Source organism: Apium graveolens, chromosome 5 (assembly GCF_009905375.1).
Source record: "Apium graveolens cultivar Ventura chromosome 5, ASM990537v1, whole genome shotgun sequence".
In the NCBI taxonomy this organism is placed as follows: Eukaryota; Viridiplantae; Streptophyta; class Magnoliopsida; order Apiales; family Apiaceae; genus Apium; species Apium graveolens.
Genome location: NC_133651.1, coordinates 138,138,660 through 138,161,263, shown reverse-complemented (window position 1 = coordinate 138,161,263; position 22,604 = coordinate 138,138,660). Strand labels below are relative to the sequence as shown.

Genomic DNA, 22,604 nt, shown 5'->3' with positions numbered 1-22,604 from the left:
TCCGTCGGATAACAAAAAGTGTTATCCGTCGAAAGATGAAAATTCCCATCCGTCGGCTGTGAGCAAGCCCATTAGCAAAGCCAAACTAATCAAGCTAAATGAGAAGTATGGATCTGTTTCCAAGAACTTTGTTTCAGGAGAGTCAAGTCAAGCTAAGAAAGGGAAAAAGGCTAATGTTGGTCACATGACTGTCAAACAGTTAAGTGACAGACTTGAGAAAATTGAGGTAAAAACAGAGACTAAAAGGAAAAATAATAGGAATGGTAAAGTAGGGATTAACAAACACAATAACTGCACACCTGATAAATATGCTCCTAGAAAAATCTGTGTCAAGTGTGGTAGTGTAAATCATTTGTCTGTTAATTGCAAATCTGCCATGGCTACTCCCATGTCTGTTCAGTCTCAATTTCCTAACATGAATGCAATGCCTCCCATGCCTATTAATGCTATGCCTACACAGAACATGAATGCACAGTTTGCTAATATGCCATTTGTACCTAATCCATATTATGCTGCATACAGTATGCCTCAAATGCCATTTAGCATGCCCTATTGGAATAACATGTTTACACCAAGCATGCCATTTCCTGGTAGCCATAATATGCATGATAATTCTGTTGCATTAAATGGTTTCAAAGGCCCAACCCAAATGACTAAGGAAGAATCTGAAATTCGTAAGTCAAATGAGTTAAGACCTAAGAAACAGAAGAAGAAAGCTAACAAGGCAGGACCCAAGGAAACTTGGGTACCAAAATCAACTTGATTTGATTTTGATGTGTGCAGGAAAACAGAAGGAATCTTTGGTACTTGGATAGTGGTTGTTCAAGACACATGACTGGTGATTCTACCCTGCTCACAGAGTTTAAGGAGAAAGCTGGCCCAAGTATTACTTTTGGAGATGACAACAAGGGTTATACTGTGGGATATGGCTTGATTTCAAAGGACAATGTCATCATTGAAGAGGTTGCCTTAGTGGATGGTCTTAAACACAATCTGTTGAGTATCAATCAGCTTTGTGACAAAGGCAATTCAGTAACCTTCAACAAAGAAGCCTGTGTTGTGGCTAATAGTCAAAGCAACAAAGTGGTTCTCACTGGTGTGAGAAGAGGAAATGTGTACCTAGATGACTTCAACTCAACTAAAGCAGAATCTGTAACTTGTCTTCTCAGTAAAGCAAATCAAGATGAAAGTTGGCTATGGCACAAGAAGCTATCCCATTTAAACTTCAAGACCATGAATGAGCTGGTAAAGAAAGAACTAGTAAGAGGCATTCCTCTAGTGGAGTTTACAAAGGATGGACTGTGTAATGCCTTCCAAAAAGGGAAGCAGATTAAAGCATCATTCAGGAAGAAACTTGATTCAGCAATTGAAGAGCCTTTGCAACTGCTTCACATGGATCTGTTTGGACCAGTCAATGTATTGTCAATCTCAAGGAAAAGATTTTACCTAGTAATTGTAGATGATTTCTCAAAGTTCTCTTGGACATATTTCTTAAAGTCTAAAGATGAGGTTAGTGAAATCATCATCAATCACATAAGGCAAGTCAACAATCATCCTGATTTCAAAGTTAGAAGAATCAGGAGTGACAATGGATCTGAGTTCAAGAATTCTGTCATGAGAGCATTTTGTGAGGAAAATGGGATTCTGAATGAGTTCTCAGCAGCAAGGACTCCACAACAGAATGGAGTAGTGGAAAGGAAGAACATATCACTTATTGAAGCTGCAAGGACAATGCTTGAAGAATCAAAATTACCAACATATTTCTGGGCTGAAACTGTAAATACTGCATGCTACACTCAGAATATTTCTCTGATTAATCAAGCAAGATGCATGACTCCTTATCAATTTTTCAAGAACAAGAAGCCAACTCTAAACTTTCTTCATGTCTTTGGCTGTAAATGCTATATTCTGAGAAATCAAACTGATCAAAATGGGAAGTTTGATGCTAAAGCAGATGAAGGAATTTTTTTTGGATATGCTGTTGGTAAAGCATATAGAGTCTACAATCTAAGAACCAACATTGTTGTGGAATCTATACATGTTGTGTTTGATGATAAAAAGATTGAAGGACTAAAAGATGGAGATTATCATGAGAGCCTCAAATTTGACAATGTGGAGATGGCTAGTGATGAAAGTGATCAAGAAACAGTGTCTAAGGATAATGCAGATAAATCCACTACCAATGAAGCACAAAACTATACATCTGTCGAGTTGCATAATGCTTCATCTGTCGGGAGGCAATCTGTGTTATCCGTCGGAAGACAACCTGCCTCATCCGTCAATAATCAAAATTCACCATCCATCGGGTTATCAAAAGGAGCAGGAGGTCAAGACAGATCACCTACAGAAAATTCTCCCTTCTCAAATCAAAGATCCAAAAACTCAGGGGGAGTTTCTAGCAATCAAAACTCAATAACACATCAAGACAATCATGAGGCCTCTTCATCTAGAGCTAATCTACCTCAGCAAAGGAAATGGACAAAAGATCACTCCTTTGAGCTTATCATTGGTGATGTGTCTTCTAGAGTTCAAACAAGAAGAGCAACTCAGGAAGAATGTCTATACAGCAGCTTTCTATCAAAGGAAGAACCAAAGAAGGTAGAAGAAGCTTTGTTAGATCCTGATTGGATTTTAGCTATGCAGGAGGAGCTAAACCAATTTGAAAGGAATAAAGTGTGGAAGCTAGTACCCAAGCCTAAAGGAAAGAATCCAATAGACACCAAGTAGGTATTCAGAAACAAGATGGATGAAAATGGCATAGTAGTTAGGAACAAAGCTAGATTGGTTGCTAAGGGCTATTGTCAGCAAGAGGGAATAGATTTTGATGAAACATTTGCTCATGTTGCAAGACTTGAAGCCATCAGAATCTTCTTAGCCTATGCAGCCCATGCCAATTTCAAGGTCTATCAAATGGATGTCAAAAGTGCCTTTCTGAATGGAGATTTGGAAGAAGAAGTATATGTCAGTCAACCTCCTGGTTTTGAAGATCCAAAGTTTCCAGAATATATTTATTATCTTCTGAAAGCACTTTATGGACTGAAGCAAACACCTAGAGCCTGGTATGACACTTTATCAAAGTTCCTTTTGGAAAATCACTTCACAAGAGGTACTGTAGATAAAACTTTATTTTTCAGAAATGTTAATGGCTCTAGCATACTTGTTCAAATTTATGTAGATGATAATATTTTTTGGTTCTACAGATGAGAAACTTTGCAAAAAGTTTGCCAAATTGATGCAAAGTAAGTATGAAATGAGTATGATGGGAAAACTGACTTACTTTCTTGGTTTACAAGTTAAGCAAGTTAGTGATAGAATATTCGTTAGTCAAACTAAATATATTTTTGATCTTTTAAAGAAGTTTGATCTAATGGATTGCACATCTGCAAAAACTCCCATGACCACTGCAACTAAACTTGAATTAAACACTACTGAAAAGTCTGTGGATATTTCAAGTTATAGAGGCATGGTTGGCTCACTTCTGTACTTAACAGCTAGTAGGCCAGATATAATGTTTGCTACATGTTTGTGTGCTAGATTTCAGGCTGATCCTAGAGAATCTCACTTGATAGCTATTAAGAGAATTTTCAGATATCTCAAGGGAACACCAAAACTTGGCATTTGGTACCCTATAGATTCTGGTTTTGATCTAACTGGTTATTCAGATGCAGATATGCAGGTTGTAGAATTGACAGAAAGAGCACAACAGGAACCTGTCAATTTCTAGGAAACAAGCTTGTGTCCTGGTTCAGTAAAAAGCAAAATTCAGTTTCTACTTCTACAGCTGAAGCTGAATATATTGCTGCTGGAAGTTGCTGTGCACAGATTTTATGGATGAAAAATCAATTGCTGGACTATGGTTTGCAAGTTGAAAGGATTCCAATTTTCTGTGATAACACAAGTGCAATCGCCATCACTAAAAATCCAGTGCAACATTCAAGGACAAAGCACATAGACATCAAGTACCATTTCATAAGGGAACATGTAATGAATGGTACTGTGGAATTACATTTTGTTCCAAGTGAGAAGCAACTTGCAGATATCTTTACCAAGCCACTGGATGAATCCACCTTTTCAAGGTTGGTAAGTGAGTTAGGTATGCTTAATTACTCTTAATTTATCTGAATTATTTTGCAAGTTGAAAAGTAGCCAGAAATTTAGCCGATTTTTAAGTCTTGGATGAAATTTTGGCTAAGTCAAAATTTGCATCTCGACGGATGACCCTTATCCATCGAGTTTAGTCATCCGTCGATATACTATTTGCCAATAAAAATCAATTACCTTTTTGAAATCTTTTAAAACTCGACGGATAACAGTTTATCCTCATCCGTCGAATTGTCTAAATCTCAGCCGTTAATTCCCTGAACATTATTCATTGAGTATACCTACAGTTTGTAAGCATTACACGACGGATAATGGGTGGAATTTTTACAGTTTATTTTTAAACGACTATTTTAGGCAATTTCTATTGGTTAATTTACTCTTCTTTAATATTTTTATCCATTGTTTTTGAGATAGTATAAAAGCTTATTTCACTCCAATTATTTTCTTTTATCATTCTCAAATTCAACTGCCTTTATTTCATTTTCTCTCAAGCAAATATTCTCTTTCTCTCTTCAAGCTTTCTTTATCTAACAATGGCACCTGTAGTAAAGATTATGTCTTAAACTGGGTTCATTTATGAGAAGAACAACTTCACTGCTTTGGTCAATAAGGGTATTCAGCAATCAGAAGACTATCACAAGATGATGGACTTTGTGAAGAACTGCAAGTTAAATTACGCCATGCTGGAATCACCCACAATTTTCTGTGAAGTTGTTGAAGAGATGTGGACCACTGCAATCTACAACTCTACTGACAAGACCATCACTCTAACCATCAAAGGTAATGAGTTCTGTATCAATAGTGATGTGATAAAAGCATGTTTCAAAATTCCTGATAATAATGTGACTTCACCACACACTGACACTGATATTATCAATATGCTTAATTCCATGCATTATGCACTTCCTACTTCTAAACTAATTGATATTAGAAGAATGGGTCTTAGGAAGGAGTGGAGTTTCATGTGTGATGTAGTTACTAAGGTTTTCTCTGGAAAAATCAGTAATTTTGATTCTGTAAACATTTCCATGCTTAACATGCTATACATGCTAGTCACAGATAAATTTTACAATTTCAGTGAACTTGTCTTGATTGAGTTAGGTTTTAAACTAGGTGAGTTAGCTAAAAGAGGAAAGAATGTGTATTATGCTAGATTTTTCATGTTATTGACTAACCATCTATGTCAAGAAATTATGCTTGAGAACCCAAACAACAAACTGGCTTGTTGGGTTCAAGAGAGAAGACTCATTGCAGACTTGAACAGAGCCAACCATCACAGGGATGTGCCAATGTTCTACTTTCCTGCAATGCAGGCACCTCAGGTAAGTGAGGTAAGTTCATCCATCCCTTCAACTATTCCAACCTCCTCAATTTCTTTGAGTTCCGGAGCAACTATGGCAACTATGATAATGACCAAACAGTTGCCTACCAACGCTGCCAAAACAACTGTTATTTCTAAATCCAAATCAAAGAAAACCCCCTCTGGTATCTCTCAAAAGGTACCAGTTGAAAAATCCACCAAAGCCGAAGAGGGGAGTGTGAAGGAGGGTAAGTTAGATGAGGGAAGGGGTGAACATCAAAGAAACCCCAAGGATAAGGTTGGAGAGTTGAGTGAATCCCAGCCTAGCCACACTGCAGTTTCTCAACAAACTGCAGTGCTTAAAAAGGACAAAAGCTCACTTCTAGCTGCATCCTCCCAAAAGGATATAGTTATTGAACAAAGCTCTCAGCCAAGAAGACAGGCCAAAAGGGTTAGGGACACAAGCTCACCCCAAACTTACACAAGAAAGAAGAAATCCAAAACCACTGGGGATGCACAGGGCATACACATAGTGCAAACTGGTGCTAAAGACACAGTCCCTGCATTTTCTCAAATTCAGTTTGATGTGGCTCCAATAAATGTGGAGTCACAGCCAAAATCTCTAATAATAGAAGCATCTGAAACACCATACTCACCAACAAACTCTCTGAAAGTGGATATGATAAACACTTCAATTCCTGATTCCCCTTCTTTAACTCTGTTGGGGAAGCCAAAATCTAGTGCAAGTGAGCATCATCTTTTAGATGATTTGTTGGCTCATTTGCCAATTCTTTCAGATTCTATTATGACATCTGTGCCTCAAATATCTTCAATCAACACAGAGTCAACAATAGTTTCTCTTCCCACCTCATTCATTTCTACTCTCTCGATGGATATTGCTCATCCGTTGAGTAGTGATTGTATCCCGACGGATAAGCTTAACAACAGTTATCCGTCGGATAGCATTACCACTCACTCGACGGATATCACTTATCCGTCGAGTATCTCTGCACAACTTCAAACTTCAATTATTTCAAGTGCAGAAGATTTAGTGGTTGTACAGTCACTCTTAGGACTGAGAGAGGAGAGTGTATTGAGTGAGAGGCTGGGTTGCTCCCAGGCGAAAGGAGAGGAAAAGAGTGAAGCTCAGCAATCCATTTATTCAGGATTGGCAAAAGTGAGTGAGAGGAGTCCCACCTTAGTAGGTGAAGGTGAGGGTGTGAGGGTGGGGAGCCAGGGTGAAACCCTAATGCAACAAAAGAGAGATTATGAGAGAAAGGCAGGTACATGAGAAATAAGGGTGGATCCAGCCATTGCGAGTGAGTCAATGATTGTGGATGATGCTGAAAAGGAAAGACAATTTCAGCAACTTTACAAAGCTGTAATTGATCACATTTCCTTGGATGCTGACACTTTTACTCATCATATGTCAGCCTATCAATTGTTGGCTGCTCAGGGCAATGTGGAGGCAGAACAGACTTTGAACTTAGTACACACCTCAGAATCTCTTCAGAGAGATAAAACTGCTGTCAATAGGATGTCTTCTCAAGCTGGTGAGCCATCTGAATAATTTGAAGTAAATTCTAATGATGGTGACTCTATTTCTTTGGATGGAAGCATGAACTAATGGGGAGATGAAGGCCCAAGTTTTGTTTCAGATTTACCTGAATGGGCATGGACAAAGGAATCTACACCAGGACAATTTGGTGTATCCTTGGTTAAGAAAGTGATGGCTATTCAAAAGGCCCTTCAGGAAACTTCAGATGCTGGTACCAAGGCTATTCTTCAAGCTCATCTAGACTCTCTACATCTCATGAAGATCCAGCAGTTAAGACAGAATCTGAGTGTGGATGAACTAAAAAGGGATATAGCTGACTTGAAGACCTACAATTCTGAGAAGCTGGATTCAGTCATGCCATATGGTACAATGCAAGATCTATTACAAAGATTGAGGAGAGAATCAGATTCTGAAAAGAAGTTGGCCAAGCTGGAAGACAGAGTTCAGGTTATTGAGAATTCAGTGGCTATCCTTCTTCAAAATCAACAGACTCAGACAAATTTTCTCATGCAACTGGCTAAAGCACAAGGCCTAACTCCTCAACTTGATGATAACAAAAAGGGGGAGAGAGAATCAAGTAAGGGGGAGAAAGGACCAAGTAAGGGGGAGACACTTCAAGTTCAAATCAGCAAAGTAATTGCACCTTCAATTACTGTCTCCAAGTCAACAGTTGCAGATGGTATAGATCTGATTAAAGCAGCAACAACAAACTTGAAAGTTGCTGAAAAAGTAAAGTTGAGTTTGATCAACTGGAATAAGATTGATGAGGAGATACAGAAAAAGTTTGAACTTGTCAAGGAGCCAGTTAAGTCAGCCATCCATCACTCTCAAGTCAAGCCAATCAGTGTGAATGAGATGAGCATGAATTATCTGGAAAAAGACAATCTTCCTGCATCAAGTCTCCAAAGGCTGAAACAATTTTAAAATCAAGGACAAATTATCCAAAATTATCTTTGAACTTGGACACTGTGTATGAGACACCCAAGCCTGATGAGAAGAAACTTCTGTCAAGATCTATTGTCTTCTATAAAGATCCAGCTGATTTAGTTTCAAAAAGGAGAATTGCTAAGATATTCAGAAATGGAAAGGAAATTTGTGTGGTAGCTGGACATCCACAATTTGCTCAAGCAAAGAGAGAAGAAAAGGCCAGATTGAAGCAGGAAAAGAAGCAAGCTGCTCTAGATGCAAAGAAGTCTAAACAAAAGAGAGAGCAGATTGCTATCTTGGCCAAGCTACAGGCTGTAAATTGATCTCAACAAATTCCCTCTCAACCATCTGAAGCTGCTGAATCAAAAAAGAAAATTGAAGAACAGAAGAAATCCCCAAGGAAGAAAGAATTGGCTAGAAGAACAAAAATGAAACTGGATATTGTTAACAAGGAATTGGAAGATCAATTTCCTAAGGAATCCACACTAGCTACAACTCAGGCATCAAAGCCCTCTGTGGTATTTCAAGACATAAGGGTGGTGGATCCCTACAGGAATATTCATGGTGAACCTATTGTGCCAAAGGATGAGCCAATAGAGTGGGATAATATACCAATTCTTGACTTCAGCTTACCAATCCTTAGCAAGCCAAAAAGGACAAAGTCAAGGGCAGTCAAGAAAGTGAAGCTGTCACCTCTCAAATCCAAATCAGTAGTTAAAGCTCAACCCAAAGTCAACAGGGGAGACTACTTGTACTTGTGTGACATCAAAGAATTCTCAAATCTAAATCTTTATCTGGATGAACTGGATGAAGTAAGGGGAATTGATGCATACAGAAACCTACCTGAAAGGTTGGTGTTCAAGTACAAAGGAGGAAGAGAGATTCAGTGGCCACTTCACAGGATTCTTCAAGAGAGCCAAGCTGTGCTGATTAAAGTTTATTCATCCTTCAAGAAAAACTTTGGGTTCAATGTCACTGCAAGAAGACTAGTATTGAAGAGGATTGAAGAACTAAGGAGTGTTAGAGCTAAAGATGCACTCCCAAAGACTCTAATCATCCCATACACAAGGAGAAGAGTGCATCTAAGACCTTACTGGCTGATGGAGTTCATGGATGACAAGGGTGTGAGAAGATTCTTCAAATTAGAAGACCCATTGAGTATCTCTAGCAATGAGACTCTCTTGGAAATGCAAGAAAAGCTAGATTTCTCAGAATCTGATGAACTCGAATTCCACAGGCAGCTCCAAAATCAGATTGAGGAAAATAACAGAAAGCTTGGAGGAAAATCCAGACCTTCAAGGAACTAGAAAAATCTGCTCAGGCTAGAGGAGCATCTTGAAATGACTGTGAGCCAAACCTTGTACACTTTGATTATTTGAAGCACTTTCAGTATTATCTACTTATCTTTAAAGCTGTATGTTTAGGATGTTTTGTTATCATCAAGTACCTCTTAATTTATGGCTACAATTCAAGTAGACATAAATTGGGGGAGATTGTTGTGTATATGTTGTGTACTTGATGATTTTATAAACAAAACATCTAAGTGGATTTTACTTAGTGAAATAATGTAGCACTCGACGGATAAGAATTATAGTCCCGACGGATGTTAACTTATTATCCATCGAGTGAGTAGCTTATGTAATAATAAGTCTGTAGCACAGTTATGTATGCACCTTTGTATAGAATCTGGAGTAGCATACAAGTCATGTTGACTTTAACTAGATATGCAGAATAGGTTGATTAATTGTACATAAATGATGTCTTGTAATTCTGTATAAGTGAAATGAAGTCATATGCTTGATTGCTACCCGACGGATAACCTACAAAGCAACCGACGGATGATCAACAACCCGACGGATGATCAACAACCCGACGGATGATCATGTACTCAACTAATAAAGAATTCAAACAGTAGTTGAACAGTGAAAGCTGAGCACAGCCGTCGAGATGTATACAAATCTACTGTGGAAGCCCATTAACCGGGTAATAGAGGACGAAAAGCAGCAAAGCTTAAGACTGATAGTTTTTATATTTGTTCCGTCTTTTTGACTTTGTAATCTTGGTGATATATAAACCAAGAATGTAGCAAATAGAAAAAGAGAGCTAAGATACACAAAACAGAGAAATCTTTGTAAGCAGAATTATTAGCATTTCCCTGTATTCTCAGTATTTCAATTTGTAAGCAGCTGTGAGCATTCTTGCACATAGAGTCCTCTCTATATATAATATATATCTTTGGTGGAATTGTTTAAATCCACCAGAAAGTTTTTAAAGACTCTTGTTTTTAATTACTTATGTTTTGATTCAATTAAGTTTCTATTCCGCATTGTGCTAATCAAAACATTATATCTATATTCGAGTTGAACTTTTTTATTTCGAGAAAAAGGTTCAAGAATTCCATTCAACCCCCCTTCTGTAATTCTTGCTATATTGTCAAGGGACTAATATATGTTCCATCGATAATTCCCTTTATAATTTATCATGTATTAATTTACTGCGATATACATGTTAGATTAATAAATGTCCTTGGAATATGATATGAATTATATATCTCTAAGTACGTGAAGTAGATTTGAGATTATGAGAATAGTATCAATATTCCTAAAGGTCCCTAGTCGAGTATTATTATTAAGGGACAATAATAATGCATTACAACTAGTGTGTTTGTTGACTGATGATCACATCTCATTGATCATAGGTATAGTGATACTAAAGTCAAAAAAACAAGCAGATGTAAATGTATAAAGTGCTGGATAGACCCAATGTGAGATTCTACATGTCTGTTGTGTCATAAGTAATTCTCACTGTGATAATGATGTAATGGTCCTTAGACCTGAAATTATTATATTTTTTTATACGAGAATTAATGTACTTTGATTACATTAAAAATTAACTTTCACCGTGTAATGATAAAGGTGTATTTCGGGTATATTATGAATCGCATGAGAAATATGAATGATCTAGATGGGGTTTAACCCTCCTATTTTAGGAGTGATATTATTGGCCTCTTGTATGAGCTAGACTATGAAATGCGTGACCACACTCAAATGTTAGTTTGATATGATAATCTACTCATTGATCAAGGAAACTTGGATTAAACTATGATGAGTATGACACATTACATGTCTCTAGTTTAATCTATAATATTTGGTTAAAGGATTATATTACATTGTACATTATAACGAAAGGTTTAATTGAATGACTGATTTAATTATTATTACTTGGGTAGCAATGATGTATTACTAGATGCCGCTCATTATTTATAATTTTAATATGAGATATTAAAATTATTGCCAATGTAATAATAACCTACAGGGTCACACACAAAGAACGCTTGAAGGAGAAATAATTTAAATTATGAATTTAAATTAAATAAGTAATTTGTTTAAATTATGATATTAATTAAGTATGACTTAATTAATTAAATAAATAAAATATGCATACAAGCCACAACCTTACTTATATTACAAACGTACCAAATCCCAACTAGTTTAACTAAAACATTCTTACAAAATTTCAAACTCAAACTAAAACAAAATTCTTTAGCTAGCTTATTCCGTCTAAACCTGGAATTCTAGCTCGCACACTTGTCCGGGGATCTTCGCTACCAATGTTTTCCTTCTTAATTAGAAAAGAACATAAAAGATTGGCAAGAGTGAGCTAGCTAGCTCAGTAAGTCACAGTGACAATACTGAGATTAAACAATGATCAAGTGAAATGATTTAGGGAATAATTTTACCGATAAGCAGTGATTAAAATTGGATATTCACTTTTATTTTAAAACCAAGGTTAGCTGATGATCAGTCACGCACTAACCCCGAGCAAGGCAGACAGCTCTGCTCTATATACTGGATTCAAGGCACACATTGGGCCTAACACGAGCACGAATCTGGTCTGACAACGAATCTGGTCCATATTTATAAAACTATCCAATTCTATATTAACAACATAATAAACAATGAAAATTAATAAACAAAATCATAAACAACATTCGTCTCAAGCATAAGGTGATTCATAACACCACAAGGGTATAACAAGATGTTTACAAATATTGGCTTCCAGTCTATAAAAGAATCAGATAATAGTATAATAATAGTTTGATGATTACAAGGTATAAAGGTTTGTATGTTAAGCAAATCCAAATCAGTAATCTGTATAGGGTGTATATGTATTTGTGGAGTAGTATCGTATATCTGTGGTTCGTACCTGGGTATTCAACATTCAATGGTTTACAAGGGATAAAGTTTATGGCTCAAGATCAACAGGAATAATCAGGGTTTAGGATTGAGTACTTCAAAACACTTGCAATATAAAACAGAACTATTCAATTACTTGAAACATATCTTGAGAAGGTTCAGCATACTTGCCTTATCTTACTTCGCTAACACTTCACTTGCTCTCGTTCACCGACTCTTATTCACCGACTATCTGTTTTCCCTTTATACGCCTCGCTTCGTCTGTTTAGACATCACAAGTATCTATCAATACTCATTTTCACTTTATTCTAATCGTTATAAGCTTATATCTACCCTTCGTTTTACCCAAATCCGACTTACGGATTGAAAGTTAAGATAAAACCGTCAAACAATAAACTTATAAACATATTGTCCACCAATTAGATACATATAGCACATAACACGTAAGATATTCGATAAAAATAATTTTTCAATGAAGATTCGGGGTTAAAAAGAATTTTCTAGGTATTTATACCAATTTTTGAACATTTTTCGGAATTAAAATGGATCGATGAATCATTTGTAAACAATTAACAGAGTTCGAATATCCGAATCTGACTTTAAAATCATTTAACAATAATTATCGAGTCTTGAACATAATTTAAAATAATATTTTAAAGCTCAAAACTATTTTTCAGAATTTTTAAATCAAAAGAAATAATTAAATCTAATTAAATAATCAATTAAAATTAATTAATAATTTAATAAATCAATTAATCAATTAGTCAATTAATATTTAAATTAATTGATAAATTAAATAATTAATTATTATCAAAAATTAATTAATTAAATAATTCGATTTATTTTTAGATTAAAAATAATTTTCGAAATTAAATTAATAATTTTTGGAATTTTTAATAATTAAAAAAAATTGAAATTAAAATAAATAGAAAATATGATTTTTAATATTTGCAATGCTGGAATTACCCACAATTTATTGTGAAGTTGTTGAAGAGATGTGGACAACAACAATCTACAACTCTACTGACAAAACCATCACTCTGACCATCAAAGGTAATGAATTCTGTATCAATAGTGATGTGATAAAAGCATGTTTCAAGATTCCTGATGATAATGTAACTTCACCACACACTGACACTGATTTGATCAATATGCTTAATTCCATGCATTATGCACTTCCTACTAATAAGCTAAGTGAGATTAGAAGACTAGGTCTTAGGAAGGAATGGAGTTATTTGTGTGATGTTGTAACTAAAGTCTTTTCTGGAAAAATCAGTAATTTTGATTCTGTGAACATTTCCATGCTTAACATGCTATACATGCTAGTTATAGACAAATTTTACAATTTCAGTGACCTTATTGTGTATGAGTTAGGTTTTAAACTAGGTGACTTAGCCAAAAGAGGAAAGAATGTTTACTATGCTAGATTTTTTATGCTTTTGGCTAACCATCTTTGTCAAGAGATTGTACTTAAGAACCCAAACAACAAATTGGCTTGTTGGGTTCAAGAGAGAAGAATCATTGCAGACTTGAACAGAGCTCGGCTCGGCTAGTTAACGAACTCGAGCCCGAACTCGAATAGACAAATATGTTCGTTAAGCAAAACGAGCTCGATCCGAGCTTTGGGTTGTTCGGCTCGAGCTCGCTCGTTAAAAATCGAAAAAAATTCTAATATATCCTGAATATTTTTATATAGGTATGATTTTTTTTAAAAAAATCCGACTTCACTGTATTTTTTTCATCTTTCAACGATCATTTTGCATACCATATGTGATATATTTTGACGTGATTTAGAATTTTTTTTATTTTAGTTTCCAATTTTAAAATATGGCTTCATAATTATATTTTAGTTAAGATTTTTTTAAAATATTTTTTATCGATTCAACCGTATGGATATCATAAATTATATATTTTAATGATATAACCAAAGTTTCACATCAAAATAATTTTATTTGATTTTCTATTTTAACGGTCAAGCATTAGTATGACTAGTAACGCTAACTAGTGTTTAGTCCGGATTTGTTGTTTCAATTATTTTAAAAATACTTTATATCGATCTAACCGTATGGATGTCATAAAATATATATTTTATTGATATAACCAAAGTTTTAAATTAAAATAATTTTATTTGGTTTACTATTTTAACAGTAAATCATTAGTTTGACTAGTACGAATAACTAGTGTTTAGTCCTGTATTGGTGTCTCGACTTATTTAAAATTATTTCTAATTGATCCAACCGCATGGATGTCAAAATAAATATATTTTATTGATATAACCAAAGTTACAGATCAAAATAATTTTATTTGATTTGCTATTTTAACAGTCAAACATGAGTTTGACTAGTACTAATAACTAGTGTTTAGTGTTTAGTCCTGTATTGGTGTCTCAACTTATTTAAAATTATTTCTAATTTTTTGTGGCTCAGCTCCGCTCGTTTATGTTCGCGAACAAGCTCGTGTTCGGCTCATTAGTTAAAGAGTTCGAGCTCGAACATGATTTTTGTTCAATAAGAAAGCTCGGCTCGGCTCGGCTCGTCGGAAAAGAAATTAAAGCTCGGCTCTATTCGATCAAAACTCGTTTCGGCTCGATTCGTGAACAATCTTAATTAGAACGATAATATCTTTGTTCGCAAGAGAGATTCTAAAGTCGGTTGCTTTGGAAAGATCGTATGTGCTCGCTAATGTTCAACGATCGCCCAAGGATGCCTTCGACCTCCATTAATGGTCACGGGACCGATAGTTGAATGTAACTACTTTACCATTTTAAACAAAATATTGTGAAAAGAACGATACAAACAATATACTATTATAATCATCAAAACAAAAGACAAAACAACTTTCCTCGGATGTACAGAAAGGTGACAGCATATATTCATTATATATTTTTATTACATTGAGTTGACAAATCAATTGCGTGACAAAGTCAAGTTTCCCTCGTAGCACACTATAGTGTAGCATGTACTATAAATACCGAACTACTACAAGCAGCGACCATCACACACTCTGTCATTCATTCTCCTCTTCCAAAATAACATTTGTAGAGCTCCTCTTTGTAGAATGGCTGACAAAAATATTGCAAGATTTTCAAGCTGTAGAGGAGTGGCATTTGAGATCAAACCTTCTAGCGATCCGTTTGCTATTAAAACCGTTCCGATTGATTATCTACCGCCTTCCAATGTAAGACACTGGCTTCCATGGGGAAGTTCTAAAAGAATTACCCCTTCTATGGGAAGTTCCAGAAGATATGCTCCCTCTATTGGAGGTTTGACACAAAGGACTTCTAGTAGCCACTTTTGTGATCTCGACATTGATGATGACTTGGATGAAGATTATGATGGCCTTATGGTGGATATTGAAAAAGGTTTCCACAAAGAAGAGGAACATAAAGATACTCCTCCTGAGAGATCACCAACACGATTACAATCCAAAGTTGCTAAAAAACCAAAAGATGCTAGATTGTCGGTTATATTGCTTGATCAAGGACTGTTCACTGTGTACAAGCGCCTCTTTGTACTTTGCTTGACTATCAATATCACTCTTTTGGTTCTTGCTTCCACTGGAAATTTCCCCTATGCCAGAGACAAAGCTGCATTGTTTTCTATTGCCAACATTCTTGCTTTGACAATTTGTCGTAGTGAGGCATGTTTACGAGGCATTTTCTGGCTAGCTGTCGAGCTCTTGGGACATTCTTGGGTGCCTTTACGACTCAAAACCGCGGTGACATCATTTTTGCAGTGTCTTGGAGGGATACATAGCGGCGCTGGAGTCTCGTCAGTGGCATGGTTGATATATGCATTAGTATTAACTATCCAAGATAGAGAAAATGCTTCAAATGCAATTATTGGTATTGCCTCAACAATCCTTTCTCTTTTGGTTTTATCTTGTTTGGCAGCATTTCCACTGGTACGCCATCTTCATCATAATGTCTTTGAAAGGATTCATCGGTTCGCGGGTTGGTCTAGTCTTGCACTACTTTGGGCATTTATCACACTCAAACTTACATATGACTCCAAAACAAAGACATATAAGAACTCATCTATACTACTTAAACACCAAGAGTTCTGGTTTACACTGGCCGTTACCGTCCTCATTATTCTCCCATGGTTGACAGTGAGACGTGTCGCGGTTAAAGTCTCAGCACCATCTGGTCATGCATCCATAATCAAATTTCAAGGGGGTGTAAAATCCGGCATTTTAGGCAGAATAAGCCCATCACCAATGTCTGAATGGCATGCATTTGGCATAATCTCAGACGGAAAACAAGAGCACATGATGCTTGCTGGTGCAGTTGGGGACTTCACAAAGTCATTAGTCTCCAATCCACCTAGTCATTTATGGGTCCGAACCGTGCATTTCGCAGGATTGCCATATCTAGTTAACATGTACAACAGAGTACTTGTGGTGGCTACTGGATCAGGTATCTGTGTTTTCTTGTCATTCTTATTGCAGCCATCATCTGCAGATGTTTGCTTGCTCTGGGTGGCAAAAGGAATCGAACAAAATTTTGGTAAAGAAATTAAAGAAATGACCAGTGGATATCCGAAAGATAAGGTTATCGTTCATGATACCGCGATACTTGGAAGGCCAGATGTGTCACAAATGAGCATTGATGCAGCCAAGAATTGGGGAGCTGAGGTTGTTATTGTGACCAGTAATCCTGAAGGGAGCAGAGATGTTGTTAATGCTTGCAAGGCCTCTGGAATTCCAGCATTTGGTCCAATTTGGGATTCTTAATAAGTTTCTTCCAAATATAGCCACTGAACTGCCTCAGGACATGATAGTTTATATTTATTTATTAATCTGGAAAATAAAGTACATGTAACTAACTATATGCATTTGCTATCGCTTGTTTGGGTTTCACATGCAGAAACATGTACAATTTATATTTTTATTCATTTTTTGCTTTTGAAAATTACTGTTTGGATTGTATTACCAAACAGAATCGCTTGAACATATATTTTGGTGTCATTTGTTAAATACATTAGTTAGTCAGAAAATAAATATATATAAATCAATACACACTAATTCAATCAAGGAGGAACAGTTTTGTGATTGTGCATATTACATTAAAGTACACATATATACAGGTGCAGTACATGTTAATCTTAGATATCCAGCGCCATCTTATAGATACTGTGGGTGTGATGCTGCTGCACACAAGGAACTAAAAGGAGGAATTGTATGCGATCCTTGAAACAAATCTTGAAATATAAAGCTGTATGCAGCTTCCGTTAAGTGCAAACCATCCCAGTTAACATACACAGAAGAATCCTCACAAACAGTAGACAACGGTTGTCCACACATTGCAGTTGAATTGTAATGATATGGTCCATTTCCTCCACAACATGCTGTTATAGCTCCCTTGCTAAATCCTGAGCAGCAACACAGATATGTTTACAGTTAGTGGCGGAACCAGGATCCTGAGGGAGACGAGACTATATATAAGTGTCATTAATTCTCGAAAGTCAGCTAGGGGCAGGGGCTAAAGCATTGCCGTAATAAATCTATAATTATGTGTGCCCGTATGCATTATGGAATTCACTGCCATGAGTTAAAAATATCTGTGCAGGTGACTCACCGAATTTGTATGGACTGAGAAAAAGTTGCATCGCAGCATTGTAGTAGTCGGCATATATAATGTTGGCATGAGGATGAGACTCTTGAATTCGAGCCAAGGCGGTCTTAAGTACAGCATTATGCTGCATAGCAAAATCGTTTAACCAATTCAGGCAGCCTGTCTGCGGATCATAATCTTTGATAGTTGCATTAGTCATAAAAGTTGTCAAATAAGCTGCTGAGCATCCAATTGGGAAGTTTCCAGGGACTACTAATGTCATAGCCCCCATATCTAATAGCTCCTGCAATGCACAAACAACATATATATTACAAATGCTAACACTACACAAACATATCAAGCAATGTAGAAAGGGAACTGCAAAATTGTGTTACATTGACAGTTGAGACAATGGCATCGACGACGGGTGATACAAAGGTTTCAACCACTTCCATGCTCACGCCGGCTAGCAATGCGTGATTATAGTCATTGCCTCCAATCTCTCCCACAACAAACAGACTCCTTTGAAATAGTTCGTCACAATCTGCTTAAACATCAAAAAATATGTATAAACAGAAGTATTGAATTAGCTTTTCATAGGTAGTAACTAATTTCATATCTTTCATTCATCCCACTATGACTCTGTTTAAAAAAGCTACACAAAGGCACATACTTGTCAATTGTATAAACATGAAACTTTTACAGAAATCACAAATAAGACAGCATATAGAACTTATTTATACATATAATATCATCATAAATTTGTCCGTAAAATACCAAATCTAACTGTCTTTTTTTTTTGTCTTTTTGAAAGCGACTTGTCCTACAACCAGAGCCCCTGAGATTTGAATAAATAGGGAGTAGTTTGTATTATAAGCATGTTGTGGCTTCAGTTCAGTTGGCTATTTAGTTGGATTTATACACTGGACAATCAGGGTTCAATTCCTCCCAGGTACTTTATAGTACACTTTTTTTTTCAGTTTTCTCTTTATTTTTCTTTCCTGGACCCCCTAAATTTTTTTCCTGCGTCCGCCACTGCCTACAACCAATTACAACCTGAATCATTTTTCTTGCCTGAACTGCACCAGTTGATTCCGGTTTGAAAAAATCATGATTACATTCGGGTATCGTTTCTGTTCGTAAATCGCAATATATAGATCATTAAACTGGATCCACAATCGGGGTCATCTCCTGGCTTAGAGTGACAACAGCATGATATAAATGATAAACACAGTTCCAACCGTTTCGAAAACTTCAAGTTTATCATAATGTTACTAAAAACAAGTTTACATAAGCCATGTTTCTGTTAGCTAGCGAGAACACGCAAAAGACACATCGGAGACGTATAGAGGCGTGGGCTAGAACTTGCAAACTGAGTCTTAATCCGAAAAATCGAACCGAAATTCATGAAATCGAGATCCGATCCGAGATTCAAATCGTACAATCCGATAATTATCCGTAAACTGATTTAAACCATTTCGAAAAATACCCGAACCGAAAATTTAACCGAAAATGATTCGAAATGCAAGATCCGATCAAAACCGAATAATATATTACCTGAACCGAATATGACCCGAAATAAACAAAATTTATACTTTAAACAATTTTATATTTTTGATAAAATACTTATTTAATCATATTTTTTTGTAAAAATACATTATATTATATTAGGAATACTAAATTAAATAAAAAGTATATTTTTTAAATCTCAAAAATTGAAAAAATAAATAAGTTATGATCCGAAAACATCCGAACCGAATTTAATCCGAACAGAATTGTGTCCGATCTTAATCTGATTTTAATCGGAATTAGACCTGAACCGAATCACATCCGATCCGACCTGAATTATCTTTAAATATATCATAATCCGAAAGTAGATCCCATCCGAAACTGATCAAATCCGAAACTGAACCGGTTATCCGAATTGTCAGGTCTAGCGTGGGCTGATATTAGATCAACAAGCTTAAATTTTCGAATAATTCGTAAATATGTATTATTTGTAGTTCTGTGCCATATTATCCATACTTATTTAAAGCGGATAAGTAACAATTAATAAATGTTACCCTCAATGCAAAATTCTCGAATTAAACTTATCAATGTATACATGCTACGTTTTTAGTAACAGTGAATAATATGTTTTAACCATCACTTGCTATAAACTCGGATTTTTTATTACCAACAAATGAATGGTGTAATGGTTTAATCTTGGTTTCTTGAATATAGATGAATGGTGCAGTGATTTCTATCTTGATTTGTTGAATATAAGGCAGGAATTCGACTCACAGGCTTGTGCAGTACCGACAATGTATATGTAAATTAATTGAATTGGAGTGTACAGAGGGACTAAAAGCAAGGGGTTGCGTAGAAGAGAACGGTTAGTATAGCGTCAGCTGGGTAAGGGGGATAGAAGGGAATGGTGGCTAGCGTCACTCCGAGGATAAAAGTCTGTTGGTGCACGAAGGGGACATATATAAGGTCAATTATTTAGTACTGGACTCCAATGTTTCGACTTTCGACAAGATAATAATTTGCAGGTTTCTTATATTAATGGTTTTTCTGTAGTATACTCATGTTCACACAATAAACACAAATTTCTATAATTTTAACTTATTTTGATTGACCAACATTTCTTAATAATAATCATGAACCCCTACATTTGTAACAACTCCATCAATTAAAACACTCAAAACTTTAGATTTTAGTGCGTACTAATGAGCATACAATACACAAACCCATAGATTTAACTAAAATATAAATAAACCAGATAAGAACGAAGACCGGAGGAATGTAATATATACGGGAATTGTCAGTTGTTCATATCGCTTTGTGACATATATGTACCCATCACCACCAACTTCGCATTTTACCAACCACCACCAACCTCCATCTTGCTTGTAGAACATTTCAATACGAATTATCTAAAAACTCCATTTTTATTTCAATTCACTGAATTAATATTTCATTTATTAAAATGACTTCATACACATTATGGATGGCTAATTTATCGCCTGGTTCTAAAAATTATTGATTTCATAGATAAGACATTCTATCGATTCGATTTTTAAAATTCAATTGATCATAACACATTTTTTCTATACCGATATATATTAAGTTTAATTACTCAAAAAATATAATATTTTTAATATAACTAATTAATTATTAATAATCCGATTTATCACAATAATGTATCTTTATTGACCAATTTCATTTTTCATTTTTTAAAAAAACGCCGACTGTTCACCATTCTAAATATACATTAATGAAGTAATATGTCAGGTCATCTGAAATTATGGATAACCAACAAGTAGCTTTATAGTTTTAGAGCCAACAAAAATGTCGTGGAGCTCTGTCCCCCTTGAAGAAATTAAAATTTGATTATTGATAAATGCGTGTATAATTAATTATATAAGAAAACTTTATAGTTTTAATCGAGTGAAAGTTAAACGTGTTACTATACACCTTGGATATGAAATGAAACACTAGACAACCATTAGTGCACTATTCTAAAGATGCATTGAGCAAGTAATGTATCACCTCATTTTAAATTATGTCTAACCAACCAAAGAGCTTTATTGTTTTAGTCGAATGAAAGTTAAACGGGGTGTTGTTAACACCTTGGATGAACTGAAACACAACTAGACGTCTTGACAACCATTAGCGCTTTCTATTATTTTATATTTGATTTACCAAATTGAACAACCCAGTTAATGTTTCTTAGAATTCTCTTGTTTTCGACGTGTAAAGCATCTACTAGTTTTGTAATCCAATCGTGTAATAAATTACTAAACGAAGAAGAAATAGCCACACGCTCGTGTGTGTTGTTATAAAAGTAATCACTTACCAGAGATAGTTTGGCAAAGAGATGGTAACAAATCCTTGAACCAACTCAACTGAGTCCATAGGGAACCATTCCATACAGGAATATAAACTCCTCTCTCCTCGAAGAATGGCTGGTCCAGCGCCGTGGCTCCGGCCACTGCAAAATTCACTCCGCCATCAAAACTTGATATCTTGCTCCCTATATACGGAGTTACCAATGGAAGTCCTAGGTATTGAGCTGCAAGTAACGATAAACATTTATATATCGACATTATATCATGTATGATTATAATTCTAATGAAGGACACAATATATTGTCTGTGTCTGTGCCCACAACTTCGGTAATACGTGCATACATACCGAGGAAGTCGATAATGAGGCGACCATCGGAGCAACGACCGGTTTGGGCGTGAAAGTAAGTTTGGCCATAAGGTGGCAAGGCAGCGACCGTTGGGTTGTTTATGTTGGAGAGCCGAAGCTTGTTTCCTGTATCAGCCAGGGAGTCACCAAAGCTTATGATAGATTTGAACCCAGGTTCACACGACGATAATTCGCATGCAATTCTTAGAATTGGAGCTACTGCTATCAAAATGATCAAATTTATAGCTACAGCTTCCCGGAAAGTAAAACAAGAACAAGAAGCCATGACAAAAAATATACTCCGATGTTACACCTCACACCAGCAGCGTCATGTATAATATGCTTGTAAGCTAGCACGCTTCCTGAGTTGTGTGTCTACATATATAGAAAAAAAAAATCAAATTAGATTATAGATTTTCAACTGCAAGAGGGAGCCGACTCGTTTGTTAAATTTTCTGTCCCATCAATTAAATTTTTGTAATTTAACTAGTGCAAACCGCACAATTCAAACATTATCACGACACTTAGATGTTAATCTGCCCATTAAATTAGTTATTTTAATTAGCTGATTAAGTAAATTTTTTTGACTATTAAATTCAATTTTAACTGTTTTAAATAAAATTATTTGATAAGTAATTATTTTAATTAAAATTTTGTATTTATGAAATTTACGAATAAAACGTTATTCTAATTTACCGGAATACGCTAATCCGTTAACAAAAAAATTACTATGAAATAGTAACAAACACCTGAAAAATGCATATAAAAAATGGACGAGTGGAGACAACT

General features: G+C 35.6%; 2 protein-coding genes across 2 annotated transcripts; one reads left to right on the top strand and one right to left on the bottom strand.

Annotated features, from left to right (window-relative positions):
• The first annotated feature begins 15,139 nt into the window (after positions 1 to 15,139).
• Positions 15,140 to 16,897, top strand: LOC141660401 (adenylate-forming reductase 03009-like). The gene has a single exon (XM_074467384.1). The coding sequence runs from the start codon at positions 15,140 to 15,142 to the stop codon at positions 16,814 to 16,816; it is 1,677 nt and encodes a 558-aa protein (XP_074323485.1). The 3' UTR covers positions 16,817 to 16,897.
• Positions 16,898 to 17,067: 170 nt separating this feature from the next.
• On the bottom strand, positions 17,068 to 22,232 carry LOC141724526 (GDSL esterase/lipase At1g28570-like). The gene is made up of 5 exons (XM_074526698.1): positions 21,816 to 22,232; positions 21,478 to 21,693; positions 18,032 to 18,180; positions 17,661 to 17,940; positions 17,068 to 17,454 (listed from the first exon to the last, which is right to left on the bottom strand). The coding sequence occupies exons 1-5, from the start codon at positions 22,099 to 22,101 to the stop codon at positions 17,207 to 17,209; spliced, it is 1,179 nt and encodes a 392-aa protein (XP_074382799.1). The 5' UTR covers positions 22,102 to 22,232; the 3' UTR covers positions 17,068 to 17,206.
• Between the last annotated feature and the right edge of the window lie 372 nt (positions 22,233 to 22,604).